We start from the raw sequence: 21,001 nt of genomic DNA, 5'->3' as shown, positions 1-21,001 counted from the left end.
TTATATATCCATGTTTTCTATCTATATTATCTAACCTGGATTAGCCTGTTATACTCTTTCTGCAGTCGTGGTTTTTCTTCTACTCCTGCTTTAGCCAGTTGTTTTTGATGGATAGCTAGAGGTACATCCTCACTGGGAACAGCATCAAGCTGTAAGGTAACATATTTATGAATATGAATAAAAAAGAATAATTAAACAATTAAATATTCATTCTCCAAAATATCTGTATACATGTATGTGATATAAATCAGCATTTGCAGTATTCTCAGGTAACATCCACAAATCACTAGAAGTCCAGTTACAAAATATATTATGAAGTCTGAATATTGACAGGCTGAATTTGAAGCAAGAAAGAGACTGAATACAAAGTAAAGAAAGTGAAAAATTAGCTTAAGTGCTCTTAACAGAAAACATTTTTTTTTACAAGAAATTAAGAATTATTTGACAAAATAACTGGTATACCTTCACCCATTTGAACTTGTACCAGCACTATATTCAATAATATATATTCCTTCCCTATGAACGCACATGTTGTATTCAGGTTCATTAACCATTTCGTTATGGGTCACAGGTCAAAGACCATGTCATCATGTTTGTTAACTTGCATTCAAAATTTTATTGAACTACTATTTTATGAATTTATGTCAATAAGTTTGAAATAAAATTGTAGATTGTAATTCACATTTTAATATTAAATATGAACTAATTTCTTAACTTAAAAGTAAATATTAAAAGACCACATCTAAATATACATTTTAGTGAGTCACATGGTATGTCGAATGCAAAACTGTTTAAAATTAGACGACTGTGATGTCTACAAACTAGGAACTCAATTTACTAATACTATCAAGCTAGACTATAAAATATAAACCTCATATCTTTTTATTTTGCTGAGATGTGGCTTATGTGCTGAATCAAACACAATAGCCCCATTCACCTCTTTCCATTTTCAAAACCAGTCCCTTATATACACTTACTTCAATATATGACACGTGAATAACCAATCAACAATTTAGAATGTCCCCAGTGGGGTTTTCTAAGCCATTTTAATATGTGAAAAGGCTACCACATTCTTTCAATTCAGGATTTCTAGAAGGTAGGTTGTGTCTTTAGTTTGTTTGAAATTTCATATTCTTTTAAATCTAAATACATCTTAGTTACTAAGCTTAATAAATTATAGTGGAATTCTATGGTATGAGTATAGTTATGTATTATTTGATTATTCAACTGTTTATATATATAAAGCTAAAAATAATTATGTTTGATATCCTCCATGTGTGAAATTTTAAAAGGCTTAGCAACCTATGTCCAGCAGCAACGAAGTACAAAGGTTGTAGTGAGAAGAGATAATTGTTTTCTTTACTGCTTGATTAACTTTCTATATTTTAAGAAAAGATTAATAATTTATTTCTAAATAATAATAATCTATATACATATATATAATGTATAATAATTGAAATGTGGCTGTATATTACAAAATACTAGTCCACTAAAGCACAGCCAAGACTTCCTCAGGAAAGACTAAAGGTCAGTTTTATATTACTGAATATGTAATGAGTGCACATGCTCCGTGTCAATTCATATTATGTTACATTAACTAGGCACATGCATGTATATACAGCATCATGAAACTTAAGCTACTTAGAATAAGCATTTGTATTTTCCCATCATAATATGTAGTCATATTATGCATATTAATATGCATTTAATTAATATTTAAGTTTTGTTACTTATCATAAATTTTTTTATGATGGTCGCAAGGTTGGTCAAATGACAGACCCCACATAGTTAGATTATAGGGAATAACTTTATAGTTTATAAAAATATAAAGTCTTACTAAAAACAGACATTTGAAATGTATTTAGGAAGTTCTAGAGATTACACAAATAATATTTAAGATTTCTGGGATGAAGAATAGTTTTTTTTTAATCATAACATGAAATCATTTTGCACTCAGTCTAATAACTAAAAAGATTATATTCACAAACAAATCTTTATTAAAAATATTTCACTAAAAATCAGATTTTTGGTATACAAAATACTTGTATTCTTTACTAAAAATCTTCTAAATTTTGTGAAGATACACATGCTGTATCAAAAGTTATTGTGCAAATACTTAATGTGTGCAGATGTGTAAACAAACTCGTATATTATACAGAGCTTGAAGCAAAAGGGTTAATGTCAAACAGAAAAATAAAATGTTAAAAGACTGGTTTTGATATTAAAAGAAAATAAGCATGTAAAAATGTATTTTAAAACATAAAATTATTTATTAATAATATGATGTGATGTTACCTAAACTAGTTGTGCTTCATGTGATTATTGTACAGTTGCTCAGGTTGAAGGAAAGGAGTTTAAAACACAATTGAAAAAACTTGAAAAAAATAAAGAACAAGAGACAGAACTCTAGAAATATCCCACTTATATAGTCAGGCAATATGAAACCTTAGTAAGGTAACTGACAAATTTACAGTGTGAATAGTTCATCCACTGGATTATATAGAACTCTAAGCTAACCTGACCAACCTGTATAGGTTTCTGTAGTGTCTTTTGAATATAATACCTTCCAAAAACTGCAAACAGAAATACAATTATGCTAGCTAAAGACTTAATTAAGAACAAAGGCTGTTGTATGTAGCTTTCTCTTGTATAAAAGAAACAGCACATGTTTACAGACTTCGGACATGAAATTAAAATGAACAAGCATAACTAAGTGCAGAAGATACATGAGAATTTAGAAAAAATTACATGAATTTTTCTTAATTAAAGTATTTTAGAATAGTTATAAAACTGTTCAAAAGTTTTCCATTTATGACATGTATGCACTACCTATGTAACTGGTGGTTATTCCTATAGCAAAGTGGGGTAGGGTATCTCATGCTTTCACCTGGCCAGCCTTGACAAAATCTTCACCTATCTACTTTATGTAATTATTGTACATTACAGTAATCTTTCCAATAGGAAAGTGTCCATGAAACCATAGAGAAATGACTGAGGCCAATAAGGTACCTGGAACAAAAGGAAATTAGCAACATTTCCTGACCACTATTCTTTCGTTAAAATTATGGTCTGTATGTGTGAAAACCTTTCAAACTTCTTTACAACTAAAAACTTTCATCTTAACAACTAAGGCTAGCAAATACATACTAAATATCAAAGCAAACCACAAATTCAGACAGCTGTGAAATTATGTTAATATAATTCACATAATATAAGGTATGTGAAATGCATATGTGCAAGAATAAATTCAAGCAGTTTATTATAGATGAGTTTTATATCTTAAACTATTATGTAATTAATAAAGTATGTCTTATTTGGGTACCACTGTGTAATGATCCAAAGCAACTGAAAATTTGTAAATGTATATGATTTTCACACTAATACATTTTTTAATTCAGTATCTTTACTGTATTAATGTTTTCATTTTTCTCAACTAAACAATTAAAATGTTTTGCTGAAAAATGAGTTTTAGATTCATAATTAAGATACACCTCAACATTACTTTTCTATGACTCTCATATTTAAATTGAAAAATATATATACATACTGTACTTACTGGAATTTTTGGAGAGTAGTTCACAGAAACACTTTTTCTGCCTTGGAACTCACCAACATGCATTTTCCCAATAGTCTAAACAAACAAATAATGTAGACATTCTAATACATTCTAAACCATGATAACACCAAACTTCATTAATTCAGATGTTATATTTTAAAACTTATTTAGTAATATCTTTTGTAACTTTTTTCACTGGTAAACAAATAACTAATGTATCTTTATATTTAAATATTTTATGATTTGTTACTGGTTGAAATATTTGTTAGAAAATAACATGCAAAAAATTATAAACTTGTCTTACTTTGTATACAGGTTTTGAATATGATTTCTGCATCAAATGATGCCACTAAAGACTTTATACACACACACACCTGTTTAGCTCACTCACTCATCATTTGCACACAAAGAACTATATAATCTTGATGTACAAACTGCTGTCTTTATATATTATGTATATCTTTATCTTTTTTTTTGCTTATATTTGTAAAACAATTACTACATGAATACTATTTAAATTAAAGATATATAACTTACCAGATCACCATATTCTTGAACATGGCTGGTGTTAGTTTCAGTTTTTACAATAGAAAACTGTTCCTGTAATGTTTCTTTGGCAAGTTGTTCCTGAAAGTAGACAAGTTCAGCAAAAACACAAACTGGTAAACTATACATGAAATATGAATTACAGTTAAATGATATTGATACAAAGCATTTTATAGTTAGGTTGTTACTTCCAGTTATATTTAATACATTGTACAATTATTAATATTTTTACAGTATTTACAGATCTTACTTTGTATGAAAAGTAAAATAATTATTAAAGTATATAAGAAGTAACTATGATCCTCCTAATAATATTTCAACAGAAGTTACAAGACTTTTTGTACATATCCATAATATGTCTATAAATATACATGCAAAATTTCCTCAGTACCTGACTAGTAATAAACAATCTTTCTTACTTACTAAAACTCTTTCAACTAGCACTGAACTTCTTACTCATTCATTCACTAAATTCTTCATTAATTCACTCATTTGGGTATTTATATCATTCTCATTTTCAACTTACTACACAAAATTTATAAAATATTCCATCATCATAATTAATATCTAAATTAAAATAATAATAGAGCTTACAAAAAGCCCCTTTCCATAACTGTAAAGTACCTGAAACAGTTTCAATACACAAACAGAACAATAACCTTCAGTCATTCAGCCCCTTTGGTAACTTTCTTAATATTTTTACAGTACTTACAGATCTTACTTTGTATGAAAAGTAAAATAATTATTAAAGTATATGAAGTAACTATGATCCTCCTAATAATATTTCAACAGAAGTTACAAGACTTTTTGTACATATCCATAATATGTATATAAATTTACTAAAACTCTTTCAACTGACACTGAACTTCTTACTCATTCATTCACTAAATTCACACATGAAATGACTTCTTGCCACTCTTTAGTGTTCCTCTGGAAATGGTTAAACCAGAGTTCTTGAGCAGGTTGACTTTCTACTGGTATATTCTTCTTTGAAGTTGCCCAGCTTGCCATATTCTCAACAACATAATTCCAAAGACAAACATGGTGAGCAACCAATGGCTTGGATTTTCTACCCCTCTGAATTTTGTAAACCACATCACTGATTCTTTATAGTACAACATATGGCCCTTTCCAATACCCATCAACTCTCTTGAGGCAGGGGCTGTACAACCACATTGATAAAATGCAGTCTTATTAACATTGCAGCTACTTTTAGTTTTATCACTAGTTGATTTTAGTCTTTTCTCTGTGTTATTCTCTTTACCTAATATGTTGCCGAGTGACTATTCTTCTGATGTGAGTACAGAGAGTCTAATGACACTTTAAGTTCTCTACCAAACATCACCAATGGTGTTGTGTTGCCTGTAGTTTCATCTACTGCCAGTTGTCAACTCATAAATAGAATTGAAAGAATTTGATTCCACATTTTCTGATGTTCATCCAAGCATAAATAGCTAAATGATTTAAAATTGCACATTTGTCTCTCTCTCTGTACCATTCTGTCAGGAGATGGATAATTGCTGTTGTCTTGGTCTTTTTGTTTTTAAAAATTTCAAAAATTTAAATTCCATAAGCACCTCAAATCTTAAAACAAATTCATTGACGATTTTCCTTGCTATGGTTTCTTCTTCCTGGTTTGCAAAAGCATATTCATCTAGCCATTTGGTGAAAGAATGATGTATTTATTCTTTCTTTTACTCTGAAGCACAGAACCAAACATCAAAAGCAACTCTCCCAAGTGATGCTCCAACACAATAATGCTGTAGCATTTATGCAATTTTTCATGGACCTTCTAGTTCAAAGTATAGTTGAAACGATTTTTCCAATTCTCTACAGTTCCTTAACATACTCTCTCTAATGTGTGCTTAACATCTAAGTACCCAGCTGTTGAAAGGATTTTGAAATGTTTGAGTGCTTCTAAATGTAGAGATTGTGAAAATACTAACTGTAGTCATTATTTCTGTCTACCATTATCTTCAACTTTTGACATAACAAGCCCTATTGATGGCATAATAAGCCCCATTATGCTCAGTGCATCTTTGTTTTGGAGCTGTATGGAATGTTTTGTCATAAATGATTTTATGAACTTGTTATGAATCTGTGAATAATAACACTTATCTGAGTGTTGAACCACATTAATTCTTCTTCATCACCTGTGGATGTTTTATCATATATTATAATCTGTTGTAACTCTGACTGATTATCTTTACCATCTCCTCTTCTTTTTAACTAGTGCATACATTTCTTATTATACATGGAGTTCAGAATAATAGATGGTTCTGCCTGTGGTTATGCACAGTGTTAAAATTATACTCTTGAAGATTTTGGAGCCATTTTGCTATCTGGTCTTTGTGATTGCAAACATTCATCAGCCAATTGAATGCTGCATGACCTGTCCAGAGTGTAAGCTATTTTTTTTTACTTAGATAATGATGGAAATAGCCAAATAGCCTGTTTTGCAAGTTTGACTCGTCTATCTAACTGATGTGTTGGGATTATATTCCAATATTAATCTTATGGGATATTTTATTTTCTTCTTTTATCTATGTCTTGGAATCCAACTGAAAATAAATCTTTGAATTTCATGACTAAGTTGTAATCTATGGCATTTATCACTTCTAAAACCTATAAAGCTTCAATCACGCTAGTCCTGTAAATAAGATAAGCTGCTATTCCTCTGTAGGAATTTGATGTCAAACTTTCTACATTTTACCACAGTAGTGCCTGTTTATGATGTTCTGTGATGTGGAAGTTTTACTCTTACAGCTTCATATTTTACTGTGGGCCATTTCTACATTTTACCACAGTAGTGCCTGTTTATGATGTTCTGTGATGTGGAAGTTTTACTCTTACAGCTTCATATTTTACTGTGGGCCATTTCTACATTTTACCACAGTAGTGCCTGTTTATGATGTTCTGTGATGTGGAAGTTTTACTCTTACAGCTTCATATTTTACTGTGGGCCATTTCGATTTGCTGTAAATTTTGAATATAAATTTATGCCCCTTCAAATGAAGACGTTTTTATTCTCATAACAGTTCTTTCAAAATCTCTAAGGGTATACTGGAGTGTTTGGTTCTTCTGTGTTCCAGTCACAAAATGTTGTCTTTAATAAGTCCTTGTATGAGTATTTCACTTTATGGTCACACAATGTCTGCCTTCTATGTAATCATTGAAAATTAAACTTCTGGTATAGTAACTAATTCCCTAATCATAGACTCTCAAGCTAAAAACACCCCACATTCATATTTCTGTATGAAGTTAGTTTGCAATATGCACTATTCCTCAGTCCAAATTACCCCCATATACGGTAGAAAAAAGCTTTCTACATGTCATGTGCATTTGCTGTTTCAATAAATACATTTTATTAAATCATCCCAGATGAAAAGTTCTCAACATACACTACCAGGCTTACCATCATTAAACCTGTGAAATGGTTAATTTAAGTACTGAACTTCTTATCACTTTTGTGCCAGATGGAGCACTATCAACAACAAATCAACATGAAAGTCACTCATCCCCACAAGATTGAGAAACTAACAAAATGCAACATCCAAAGCTAAATGTAAACTTTCAATACTTTTTAAACAAAATTTTAAAATTCACAATTAATGAAATTTAATACATATGATAATGTGGAAAAAGATATCTACATGTATATAGTGTGATAGGTTTCCATGAGAATATTTATATTAAAATTTGGACTTTCAAAGTTTACATTATTATAAAGCTAGTAAATAAAAAATTGTGCAACTCTTATGGATATCTACAACATAATATATTGAAGATTAACCACTGAAATCTGTTGAGTCTCAGCACAAATATCCATAGTTAGTTATCACTTAACATCAAGATCTACCTCATTTGAACACAAACATCCATGGTTAGTTATCATTTAACAAGAAGATCCACGTGATCTGAACACAAAATCCAAGGTTAGTCATCATTTAACATGGAGATCTACCTGATCTGAATCTTCCATCCATTTTACACTATATACATCACCCAGATAGGTTCTTCTCTCTTCATCATAATAGCATGCATAGGATGACTCTCTATCATTGGCAGCTGTTGTTGCAAATACTGAAAACAAAAACACCACTGACATGTTACTAAAGACAGTTTACCCTACACCCTTAGCCATATGTTTAAGTTAAAAAATTATCTTACTTTTCTCCATGAAGGCAGAGAAATACATATAAAACTGCCATGCTACTTTTGTTTTACTTTTGCCGAACCACAGACAAACTATAGTATAAAAAAATACTGAATGTGCATGTGTGCACCTAGAAGAAGAAACAAATAATGATGACATCATTATACCATATTATACCATCAAGTTGTAGCAAAATAAAAATATATATTGGTGTAAGATCTCATGCACAAAGTACAGGTGAATTGGCTTGATTTCCTTCCTTTTGATAGTTTAATAACTAAATTAACACAACCTTTGGGAGACAAAAAGGGTTTGCCATCCAGGCTATCTTATCCACTTGAATAAAGCAATTGAAATCCAGTTCTGATCGTATGTTTAATTACTGAGCCTTCATTCTCTTAATCTCTTTCAAATTTATTTCATCCACCACACCTGAAGGTAAATCCTGTCAAAATTCATATGTGCAAATTTCTTGCAAGATTCTGACCATGAAATACACAAAAATATGATTCATCAATACTATCAACTCACACCTTTTTTTGGCACACCTTAAGCAGATACACTTTAATTCATCTTCTTTCAAGAGAGAACAACTTAGGAGATTTTAATGTGTTTTTGTATGACACCTTTCCATCCTAGTAGTCCTCCTCTGAATCCTTTCCAGCAACTCAGAGTCTAGGATTCTTAAAGTAAAGAGCTCAAAATTGAACACAATACTCCAAATGAGGATAAAGAATAAACTGAGACATCTAAATAATTTTTTTTTTCTAATTTATTTTGTGCAACATTTTGAGCAAACACCCTTCAGTGGTCTTTACTACTTGATGAATGGTGTCTGCTCAAAATTTTGCACAAAGTAAATTAGAAAAAGTTTTCCTTCAGATATGTCAATTTATTCTTTATTATTATTTATAAAAATTTTTTTTTGATTTTGCAGAACAACACTCAATCAAGAACTCCAAATGTTGCATGACCATAACCTATATTGCTGGAAACTTATATTCAGTATTTCTGTAAATACAACCCAAAATACTATTTCTGTTGTCAATAGCAACAGCTTCACTTAAGAGACTGATCAACTGAAACACCAAGATTTTTTTTTCCATAACATTGTTAACATTATTCACAAGAAAATTATACTTAGATGAATTATCATAGCTTTTCGCATTACATTTATTGCAATAAAAAGCCAATTATTCATCTAACTCACCAAATGACTTAAATCCATTTGGAAGGTAGCAGCATCCTTACAGCCATCAACACTCAAAGCCTTAATATCATAAACAAATCAAAGCAATTCACTGACCATTCCTTCACCTATCATACACTACAACTGTATTTCCCAAATTAACCCAATTAGAGCCTTTACTCAACAAAGTACAGTATGATTATAAAGACAATTTCACAATTAAAATGATTTTTTCTTCAAAATTACATATCTGGAGGTGAAAAACTTTAACAACTATCAGATTATCATCCTCATTCCACTATTTTAGCATTGTTGTAATTGTTTATATAGCTTAAACATTATGAGAAAACACTTGGAGAATAAGACATTATTATTGTGTTGAATATTTTATAAAAATACATATAGATTTTATTAATGTTTTCATTTAAACATCACATCATGCAATGGCATTATGAACATTTAACAGATAATTTAAAAAAACTGTAAGCAAAAGAATATCATAGAAACTACTGTGCAAAAATGCTTAAATAAATTATATCAAATTTTTACTGTACCATTGATGTTGTCAGATAGCAGGTTTTTAAACATGGATCCTGACTCACAAGCTTCAATGTAGAACACCATCTAAAATCATTACCATGTGTGATAAAGAAAGGCATTGTGATGATACAAAATGAGAGAAAAAGCCTCTTCTAAAACATTAAAAGTATATACCCTTAAATATACACTTCAAAGAAATAAGTAATATAAAATTCAATGAAAATGTAGATCCACAAGATATATACCACTGAGAGATAGTAAAAACTTGTTCATTAAATACATTATTATAGAACACTATGTTTTAATACAGCTGGAAAGATTTAAACATAAATCTGAAGTTGTACTATTGTCATATCTTAGTATAAAACAATCATATTTATTATTTTCTGCTAAAACGTACTTTCCTGCAAACTTTTATTTAGAGTATTTTTGGATGAGCAAGTTATAATTTTGAAATTCTATATCCACCCAGTGTCATACAATTTTCATGCTTTCAGTACTATTTTCTCAAAAGATTTTGAAGGTCACCAAGGAAGTTGTTCATAATATGGTTCACCCAGGAATTACACAAAATTCTAATAGAACATGTGGGGAAAAACATCTTGAAAAGCAGACTTGTTCTTAAAACAGCACTCAAGACACTCTATTTCACTCACTAAAACTGCTAAAATATTGATAATAGCAAAATAGCTGATTTTCCAATTGTTAAATAAAATTCAAAATGCATCGATTTGATGCAATGACAATGAATATTTTATTCAAACCTACTAAAAAAAACTCCTGCACAGATTATATGACTATTTTTATACTAATTCTTGAAAGAGAAGGAGAGATTTCATCATTTATTTCATTGTTATCTGCCATTCAAACATTGAAGCTTACAGCAAAAACACCTAGATATGCTCTGCCAAAATGTATGCACAGCTATTAAACAAATTCCTGTGAAGGTTGTAGGGCTATTTTTAAAGATAATTTCTGAAAGTCAATATTTCCACTCTCTGAAATATTCTTAACATTTATTTGCTACCAACATAAGCTCTTCAAAGCCATTCATGATTCTCAGAAAGGTATAAGCCATTTAAAGCACTATTATACTAATTTGAAATGCTCTATTTTATACTAGTTGGAAATTGTTTTATAAGAGAAAGTTGTATATATATAACAGTCTCTCTAGCATTATTATTATTATCAATTATAGTTTTACAAGCCATTACAGAAAACAATTTACAATGTTAATTTGTTATATTTCTTATCAGATAACAGGAAAATATGCAAAACTATATATTTTTAAAATGCACTCAATGAGATCTGTTCAAATGTGATCTCATATTCTAATTTTAACATTGGTTTTCATAAATACCTGAATTTTTCATGAGTTTAGTTCAATATTCTCATAAAATATAATTCTTAGATCTTATTTCAGTTAGCCTACAAAATGACCAAACATGTTTCTCTGCAATAATCAATCCTAAAAACAAAACTCAAAATAACACAAACCAGTTTCACAAGTTAATATTTAGTTAGCATTCCACTGCATTTCAGTACTGCTCTGCATCAACATGGCATACTCTCAGTGAGTTTGTACAGATATTCCTGACTGACTGATTGCCACCTTTCTTTGAGTACTTTTTAGAGTTTATCTTCCGTGTCTGGCTTGTGATCTTTCATTAAGTGGTTTAACTCAGCCCACAAATTTTCAATTGGATTTATATCAGATGAATGACCTGGCCATTCCATAACATCAATTCTCTTATTTCTAAGATATCTTTTAACAACTCCACAATTACAGAAACATTTTTATTCATCATGTAGAATAATTAGAACAAGAAGATCTAACAAACTACAATAGGTGTACAATACTTTTATGAGAAAATGTAACTAAAATCATTAGAAGTTCAGTTCTTTACAAAAGCTAGTGTTAAAATCAGATCTCGCAGAGGTGATCTAAAACATATAGTTTTACATATTTTTCTGTATCTAATAAACAATATAACAAATAACATTTTCAAGGGGAACCACTTTTTTTGCCCACCCCCTTTAAGTTACTGAAACTTGGACAATAGTAATGAATGCAGTACTGAGTATTTCACAGGGTAGTCCTAAAATTAATTCAAGCACCTTGTTTCTTGCACTGAATAATTTAATTTCTATACTTTCTGCATTTGAATAAAATCCAGAGTTTAACTAATCATTTATTTAATAAATACCATAGATGTGAATTCAAAATGGGATTTGTAGTTTGAGAAAATAATTTAGACACTTTTTCAAGTCTAGTTTGTTTACTTCTTTTTTCAATCCACACTTGTAGTCTTGAAAATATAATTTCTGCATTTTATTCAATTTGTTTCTGTACTTCATTTCCCTTTTTAAATTAACAATTTTATATTATGTTATTATTATATCTGTGTCTGAAACTTTGGTTAAAGTATTAAAAACCAGTATCTAGAAAGACTTTATCCTCTTTTTTTTACTGATTGTAACTCACTGAGCATCCATCTTAGATTAAAAAGCTACTAGAATAAAAATCAAATTGAAACAAGCTATATGGAACACATATTACATAAAGCCTATCCTAGACATGTGCATAACAAATACGAATAATAATAAATTTTAGATCTTCTTAAAACTTTCTTGAGACCACTACTGTGATAATATTTTTAGTGAAATACCAATAAAAGAGTTCATGTCTGTACCTCATGAAATGTGACAAGGAAAAAGAGGAGTTAGTCCAAACATAACTACCTTGAAACATTCAGAATTTGTTACATACCAAAATCAGCATATTTTTAATGTTAAAGAAAACAGGTCAGATAGAAAAGACATCAAAATATTTTAATGTCTAGCAAAGTACACCACAAACATATCTGTAATAATACTATGAAACATTTAAGTATAAATGAGTAAGCTTTAGAGAATGGGAAAGGATCATTTAATAATAGGAGGATGAACAAAATATTAATTACAGAATAATTTTGAAGACACAGAAGTTTAAAAGAAAATGAAACAATTTTATTGATAATCAGATGCAATTAAAATACACAGGAGACAGAGCATTATCCTACTATATACTTAACCTTTTTATATTTTCATAACTTATAAAGACTTTTAAGAAATATAGATTAATGTTAAAGGTTAAAATTTAGGAGAGTATTTGCTATTTACAAAGAAGGGGCTTACATTTCAACAGACTAAGAGCTTGTGCTTGAGAGAAAGAGAGTTAACTATGAGATCAAATTTTATAACACCATACTCTCAGGACACATGATCCCTACACTAATGTTTGTCAATCCCACCTCAAAATATTACCCAAACTACCACTGAAAGACAGTGCTGTCAACATTTTTGCAGTATTGCAGCAAATATTATCCCATGGGCAGAACAGGTATTACCTATCCAGAAATGACAAAGGAACAAAGGCAACTAACTATATTGCAATGAATGTAAAGGTCTTTTCAGTAGTGTAGAATCTACACGTGTACAGAATGAAAAATAAATGCAAAAGAGAAATGACTGTTATGTTCTTTTACTGCAATATAAATGAATTGAGCTAGGTACTTTTATACACTGAAATAATTTTGTTTTTACAAATTAAAACATTCTTGAGTAAAGGTGTCCAAATGATAGATGCTCACTAATTAACTCAAAATTGTTCTTTTCTTTAATAAAAAAAATATATAATGAAGAATTATACCAAATTAGCTTAAACAAGATGAACACAACTTACCTTTCCATACATCTTTTTATCGTTCATGTTCTTTATGGCATTATTTAAATCAGTTGCCTTCAAAACCTACATAAAGTAACATGAAAAAAATTTTTAAAACTGTTAGATGTAGATATAAATGTGCTTCAGGAATGACATAAGCCTAATTTTCAACAAGATCTTGCCACTTCTAAGTTTACTGTACATCAATTGGATACAACAAAATATTTCACAATAAATGATAAAATGATTTTAAAAACTTTGAATCATGATTTCACACACTAAGTCTGAAAAACATGCTGTACTTTGATTCATCATTTCCTAAAGTTGTAATATTTTGACACCAAAATCCAAACATGAGTCAATTTGAGTTTTCACATATGTATTATAGGTTTCCCTGTTCCTTCACTCCTTTACACTCTTGTTCTTTCCACCTGTGAGTCACATTGGTGGAACTTGCAAATTAATATAGTTCTTCCTCTTAAGCCATCACTCAATAATTTTGCTATCTGAAGGATGTTGTTGCACTGGAGGTAGTTCTTGTCAGATTGGTTTTAAATGAAAGTTTATATTACACAGACAGATTTACTATACTGATCATTTAAATAGCGAGTTCCTGGATTGGTGAAATAATTAATCACATTGCAATCATGTATCCCATTCACAGATTGGGGGTTGGGGTGTGCAACTTGACTTGCTGACAGGATTATCCTATTCCCTAACCCCACATGGATGTTGGTGTCTGATGGCTGGGTTTTAAATGCAGTTGACTTGCTATGTATGGCCTGTCTCACCCTAGCCACTCTACACCTAAAGACTCATTGTTTTACTCTGACCAGAGGTACTTTACCAGAAGTTATAATTTTCCTATACTGAATATGTATTTCTGATAGACTGTTACCTTCTGTCAACATTTTCTACCCTTCCTCCCCACTGAAAATCAGTGCTATTATTTCCTGAAAAATCCTAAAGTGATAGTTCAGTAGAATTCAATAAAAGGAGCCACATGCTCCAGGAGGGTGTGTCACACTACCTCTTGATGAGGGTTGTCAGACGATGATTTGCAGGTGAGACACAAGTGAACCACACTGACCTTTGGGTATACAGGAGCACAAGGCTTGTGTTATGTGAAAACATTTTGCAAATAAAGGGCAGCCATTCCAACATGCCTCTTACAAAAATAATTGTAATGATACTGCCCAGAAAAATTAAAATTCAGCCAGATTTACATTATCCTATGAAAGCCTCTGTGAAAGGTTACTAGCAACGTTTATTATAAAAAAGTGTTATGATAAAATTACAGCTTTCCATGTTTTTGTATTAAATTTTATCATTTAATCACATATACTATTCTGCACATAATTGAAACATTTTGAAAAATTGTACAAGTCTATAGAGGTATAAGTGCACAGTTGAAAGGGTGAATATGTTTGGTGTGACGGGGATTTGAACCTGTGACCCTCAGATTACAAGGTGAGCTCCTTAGCCACCTGACCATGAGGGGCCAAACTGAGAGGAATAGATAAATCGTGAAATTAATGTTTGCAAATAATAAAAATTATTAACATACTTAATATTAATATAAAATATAAACATCACTTACATCACTAGGAAAAGCAATTATTCCAGGTGCTCCATGGTCAGCAAAATTTACAAATACATGGTCATTTGGCCCACTAGTAAAGGAAAGAATATTCAATACTTAACTATTAGTAAACATAATCTGATTTTAATCAACTGTGTATTTTATAATTGACAGAAAATTTAATGTAGTGTTAAATATTGTGTCTAATCATCAGTTGTGTTTTAAAACAATTTTAAAATAAATTTATTACTTCTATACATAGGATAAATGGAACTATATATGTTAGTGACAATCAGAGAAGCAGGTGTATAAACCTTTGATATATTTTTGTCAAATTTATATCTAAAATGGATAAAAACTTGCTAAATATATTTCTAAGTGAAGAGCTAAAAAGAATATTTTACACTTAATAGATAAAACTGTTATGAAAACAAACATTCAAGTACTAATAGAATATCAGTAAACAGTTATATTCACTTGATAATTAACACCCACCTCTTCAGAACTTTTCCACTACCAACTCCTTTCATTGCTTTTTCATTTCCTTGAAGAACATTCAAAAAATTCTGTGGTGTGACATCCTGCAATGAAATTTAGGAAATTGATCAAACCACACTTAAACAGTTGAAAATGTGAAGAATCGTTACACAATGTTTTCCAAGCATCTGAATAAACCTTTACAGAATAATACCTTTTGTAAACTGAAAAATCAGCTCTATTTATTGTAAAAAAGCATGAATATCATTTAGATATAATCACCAGACTACCAATTACAGTACACATGTAACTCCATACAGAAAAAATATATTTTTTAAAAACAAATATTAAACCACATACTATATAATAGGCTGATAAAAAAAATACCACACTGTGCTTTTTATTTTTTTCTACTTGTAAAAACTAGATTCAATTACAAATACGTTAAAATCTGCTGCAGTTTACAAGCATATTGGTGGATTGCAACCTAGTGTAACTTTCTTTTTCTTTAAAATGTTTGAAAATGCTACTGTAATGTATTACACATTAAATAATACACCATTTCTAAATATTAGTATAAGGAAGTATAATAATAAAAATATTCAATAACAACAACACAAGAGAGGAAAGTGTATGGAGTGTGCATTTTTTGTCACTTAAAATGCCAATGAAAGTTAGCATTTTCCTAACCTGAAAATGTATTTCTGATAGACACATCCTGTCACAAAATAGCTATTATCAGTCAGTACTGCCCTCTGTTGGTGCAACTTTAATGCTTGCTACTAACCTTCCACCTCCTGCTTTTACACATTCACAAATAAATAATCATGAAGCAGCTTTCCATCAAAAGGAGTACAACACAACCCTCATTGTAACCAGCACTCTCTTCAAAGTTGCACTCATTAATCACTTCTAGATTGATCAAAAGACATACACCATACATCATCAGAAGTGAGGCGACTGAGTGGGAGATGTAAGAAGAGGTAAGTATCTATCAAAAATACATTTCAGTGTAGGAAAATGTTAACTTCCAATACAACATCTCATCTCCTCTCCAAAAAAAACAAAATCCCACAATGAACTGGTAGAAGGCCAGTGACAAAAATGATACCCCTTCAGAAAGAACCCAAAGAGAGACCAGGATTTACAAAACTGAAACAGAAAACATCACACTGCATCACATCTAATCTAGGTATACTCTTTGCCCTTTTATGACTGTGTTATGAACATAAAAAATGGAAAAACATGAAGAAGTCCCAGAAAAGTATGGTCAATTAATGGGACCACTAGGTTTATTGGCTAGAATGTGAAAGACCATAATGGTAATTCAACCTCCTCCATCACCGGGCAGTATCTGGAATTGTACATCAGACCCATGGAAGATACAGCATCACCTACTTCTTAACCTCAAAAAAAGAATTAGTAGAGAAGACAAGCTTCTGTATCAAAATCTGTCTACACTTGTGCACATTCTCAACACAACAACCACCAAATCAACTTGGAACCAATATCCAATGGATTGTATGATGGTGAAAAGCCCAAGTGGGATGACATCTCCAGTCCAAAACCTGGTGGCAATGGATATAGTACTTTCAGTCCACAGTAGGATGAGGATACCCAGCTTCACAAGTAAGAAAACATGTTGCATTCAGCTATAACACCAGATCTGCTGGAAACCAACATTCAGCAAAGAGTAGGAAGAGGGACTACAAATATGATGCGCATCTCCAGTTCAAAACCTGGGAGCAGTGAGCATTTGTCACCCAGTAAGCAGAGGGATGCCAACCAGCATACGTGACTTACTTAGCTGGACGATCTCCAACCAACACCAGACCCACAGAGAATGTACATCTGAAAGATGGTTGGGAGAACACTTAAACCTGAGGTGTACACTACAATTACAGATATAAGTGAAGTGCTTCAACCAACACAATGCAGAATCTGGAATTGTACATCAGGTTTACAGTAGCAAGTATTATTTGCCATTGACACCTGCAGAATGCCACCACCTTACTCTCAATTGAGTGGCATGATTCATCACTTAGGAGGATAAGTCTCCATAATCCATCAACAAGTTGCTAGGAACTGGGAAGTGATATGGACTCCCATATTCTACTTAAAGAAAGAAGGGAAAACATGTTCAAGAGTCTGGAGGACCACATCATTTGGAACAGTGCAACAGGTGGCTACAATACCCTATTTTGAAAAACAGAGCCACGACATAAATGGACTCATTCAACCAAAACCTGGTAGCATCTAAAATTGTATATCAGGTCAGTGGTAGGATAAGTCTAAACATCATGAAGCATAAAAGATGGGCAGCAATCTCTATCTGCCTTACTTGTGTTAGTTCATGAATGTATGGTCTGGGAGGAACATATTTATGAAGCAAGAAACTACTAGATAAAACTACTAGCAGTCCAAGAGAACACTCCATTTCTACATTGTGCATGACTCAATCCTATGATGTAATTGTTTAGGCATACAACAGAGATACACAACCAACACCTGGTGGCATCTGAAATTATACACTAGGTCCACAGAAGAAAGGGTTACAACATACTTGATATTAAGCATGATTACAGGATAGACAGTGTGAATTTTTCCTAGAAAAATATTAAAAATTGAAAAAAGCAAACTTTCAACCATTCCAAAATGTAAATATTTGAATAAACAGTAAAAAAACACCTAAGTATGTAGTATAAATAAAATAAATCAACAAACCTATAAGCCAGGGGTTCCCAACTGGTGGGTCGTGACCCCCTAAGGGGTCGCGAAGCCTTGTTAGAAGTAGCTAGGGATAACATTAATTTTATTTCATCAATTACATTTTCATGTTGCGAGTGCCAAAAGGTTGGGAACCCCTGCTATAAGCTAAAACAAGCACATCTGTACAGTACCACTGGCAACTGAGAAGTGATTTAAGAGTGCAAATGTGAAGAGAGCTCTGGTTATGATGGGGGTTGTGTTATTCTCCTATTGGTGGATGGCGGTTGCATGGGGATATGCAGAAGTGGGAGGTGAAAGGACAATGGAAAGCATTGAAAATTTGCACCAACAGTTATTTTGTGAGAAGAGGTAAGCTATCATATCAGAGTATATACCCCGCTGATTTCTCCAAGCCCGTTCCCTTGGCTGTGGTTTCACTAGATAGTAGATAGGGACAGTGGGAATCTCGTTAATCCATTCATGCGGGTCACTAATTAGATGACGAGGCATTTGGCTACCTTAAGAGAGTCATAGTTACTCCCGCCGATTTACCCATGCTTGGTTGAATTTCTTCACTTTGACATTCAGAGCACATTTGCTCCACAAATTAATCTAAAATATTACTTCTTTTGAGTTCAAGAAATGTTAGACTCAAGGGTGAACAGAGAATTCAATAATGAATTTTACAATCAACATATTGTAATAGCTCTGCCACTATTCAAATTGTGAACGTTTGTTTTTTTTCATTTATTACTAGGGCTGTCATGGCTAGGTGTTTAGGGTGCTTGACTCAATTTACAGGTAAAATTCCCATTTATTTCCACCAATACCAAATTGTATTAAACAAATTAAAGGAATAACCATTTAGTTTAAATCCTCACCTAAATGTGGGGAACTATTAAAGACAATCTCTGAAAAATGTATCCAGCATGGAGCAGCTTCATTACATCTTCCACTACTTAATGTGTGTGTATTACATGCTGAGTTGAGAATATTGAAAGTTGCAAAAAGTTCTGTTAATGTCATCCATCTTTATTTCACACATCAGATTACTCTGTATGACAATGATAATTTTTAAATGTTTAATGACAATTGGGTTGCTGAAGATAAGAAAAAAACTATGGCTTATTTAAATATACTGGTATCCTTTGAATTCATCTGTTTTGCTTAACAACTTTATAATATTCCCTTTACTATCTGAAAGAAACTTCTGTAAATTTGCAAGGTCCAAGCCAAGATATTGTTTCTGGTGTTTCTCTAAGAGAACAATAACATAAAGAACTGGCTTCACTAACAGTGAACTGAGATAATTATTCACATCATACCTTTAAGCATAGCAGCAATATTATAAACAAATCTACTATTAATGTTAGCATGTGATGATTTAGTCAATAATAAACCCAATGTGCAAATGCAGAATACACTTCTGTAGAGGATTACTTTAAGCAAACAGTAACCACTGCTTTTCTTTATTACATTATCAGTAATTTTTTCCTCCAGATTTGATGAACATGTAGAGAAAGCAACATCAATTCAGAAATATATACCAGCAAAACTCAAATCAGAGATTTATATCTGATATCTAACAGACTATGGACTTTTACAAGGAAGACTTGCCAAATCCTTACATTTTTTATGAAGAACTTCATTGATGGAAGACAAAATGACTTTCTATATCTCTCTAGAACAGGTCCCAGATACTGACTGACCTCCTAAAAGCATGATATAATGTACCAAATGTCTTTATGTTACCGAAACACACTGCCACTAAGTTCATGTTCATATGAACATTCAGCATTTACTCTATGTTGGTTGAATAATTACCTGATGTGTATACAAACCAAAGAATGATTGAGTGCTCTAGCTCTAATTCATAATCATTATGGCAATGTTATCAACATTGAAACTTCATGTAAATTATTTATGGAAAAACATCCTAGAAGAATTTAGTTTTCCAACATGTTATTTGTTTTTAATTTTTGGAATGAGTTGCATTCAAACCTAGTAGATGCAGTAAATGTATCATAGTTTAAGGATAAAAGCTCAATAAATATGTAAAGTATCTGGGCTGCATTCAAGCTTTTTCTTTTAAAAGTGGATGGGACAATCTTAGTGGACCAACAATTGTTAAATGTTGTGTTAATAAACTTACCTTTCCAGTGTAGTCCTTCAAAACACCTTGATAAACATCAGGACCACTGGGTTTATTGATAATTTTACCAGGTGTTGGGTTCCTAAAATACATAATAGAAATCAAATAAAAATGTGTTGATAAAGTGTGACATAAAAAAGTTACTTTCAATGAGAACAACGTAATCAGTAACATCAAGTTATTTACATCTTATAAGAATATAAACAAAAATTTAATAACAGAAAACAATAATAAGACTTACAGTTTTTATAGCAACACAATAAAAATTCTGAACAAAATATAAAATACCCAGTATTTAAGAACAGGAAACCCTTGTAATATATCAAAAACTCAAATTAACAGAACCTCTGTTTACATTAAGTCTAGCAAGTGTAGTTATTTATTTTTT

At 31.2% G+C, this 21,001-nt stretch overlaps 1 protein-coding gene across 1 annotated transcript in view; it reads right to left on the bottom strand.

Moving 5' to 3' along the window:
- The window catches only part of LOC143222958 (legumain-like), a 33,338-nt gene that overhangs the window by 5,433 nt on the left and 6,904 nt on the right, over positions 1-21,001 (bottom strand). The window contains exons 3-11 of the mRNA XM_076450194.1: positions 20,614-20,695; positions 15,771-15,856; positions 15,294-15,366; positions 13,712-13,777; positions 10,002-10,071; positions 8,067-8,185; positions 4,094-4,183; positions 3,557-3,631; positions 36-149 (exon numbers count right to left, since the gene is read on the bottom strand). Coding sequence (XP_076306309.1) covers positions 36-149; positions 3,557-3,631; positions 4,094-4,183; positions 8,067-8,185; positions 10,002-10,071; positions 13,712-13,777; positions 15,294-15,366; positions 15,771-15,856; positions 20,614-20,695 — 775 coding nt within the window. The remainder of the gene's footprint in view (positions 1-35; positions 150-3,556; positions 3,632-4,093; positions 4,184-8,066; positions 8,186-10,001; positions 10,072-13,711; positions 13,778-15,293; positions 15,367-15,770; positions 15,857-20,613; positions 20,696-21,001) is intronic.

Source organism: Tachypleus tridentatus, chromosome 8 (genome assembly GCF_004210375.1).
Source record: "Tachypleus tridentatus isolate NWPU-2018 chromosome 8, ASM421037v1, whole genome shotgun sequence".
NCBI classification, from domain to species: domain Eukaryota; kingdom Metazoa; phylum Arthropoda; class Merostomata; order Xiphosura; family Limulidae; genus Tachypleus; species Tachypleus tridentatus.
Note: the sequence above shows the minus strand (reverse complement) of the source record. Positions and strands in the feature narration are given on the sequence as shown.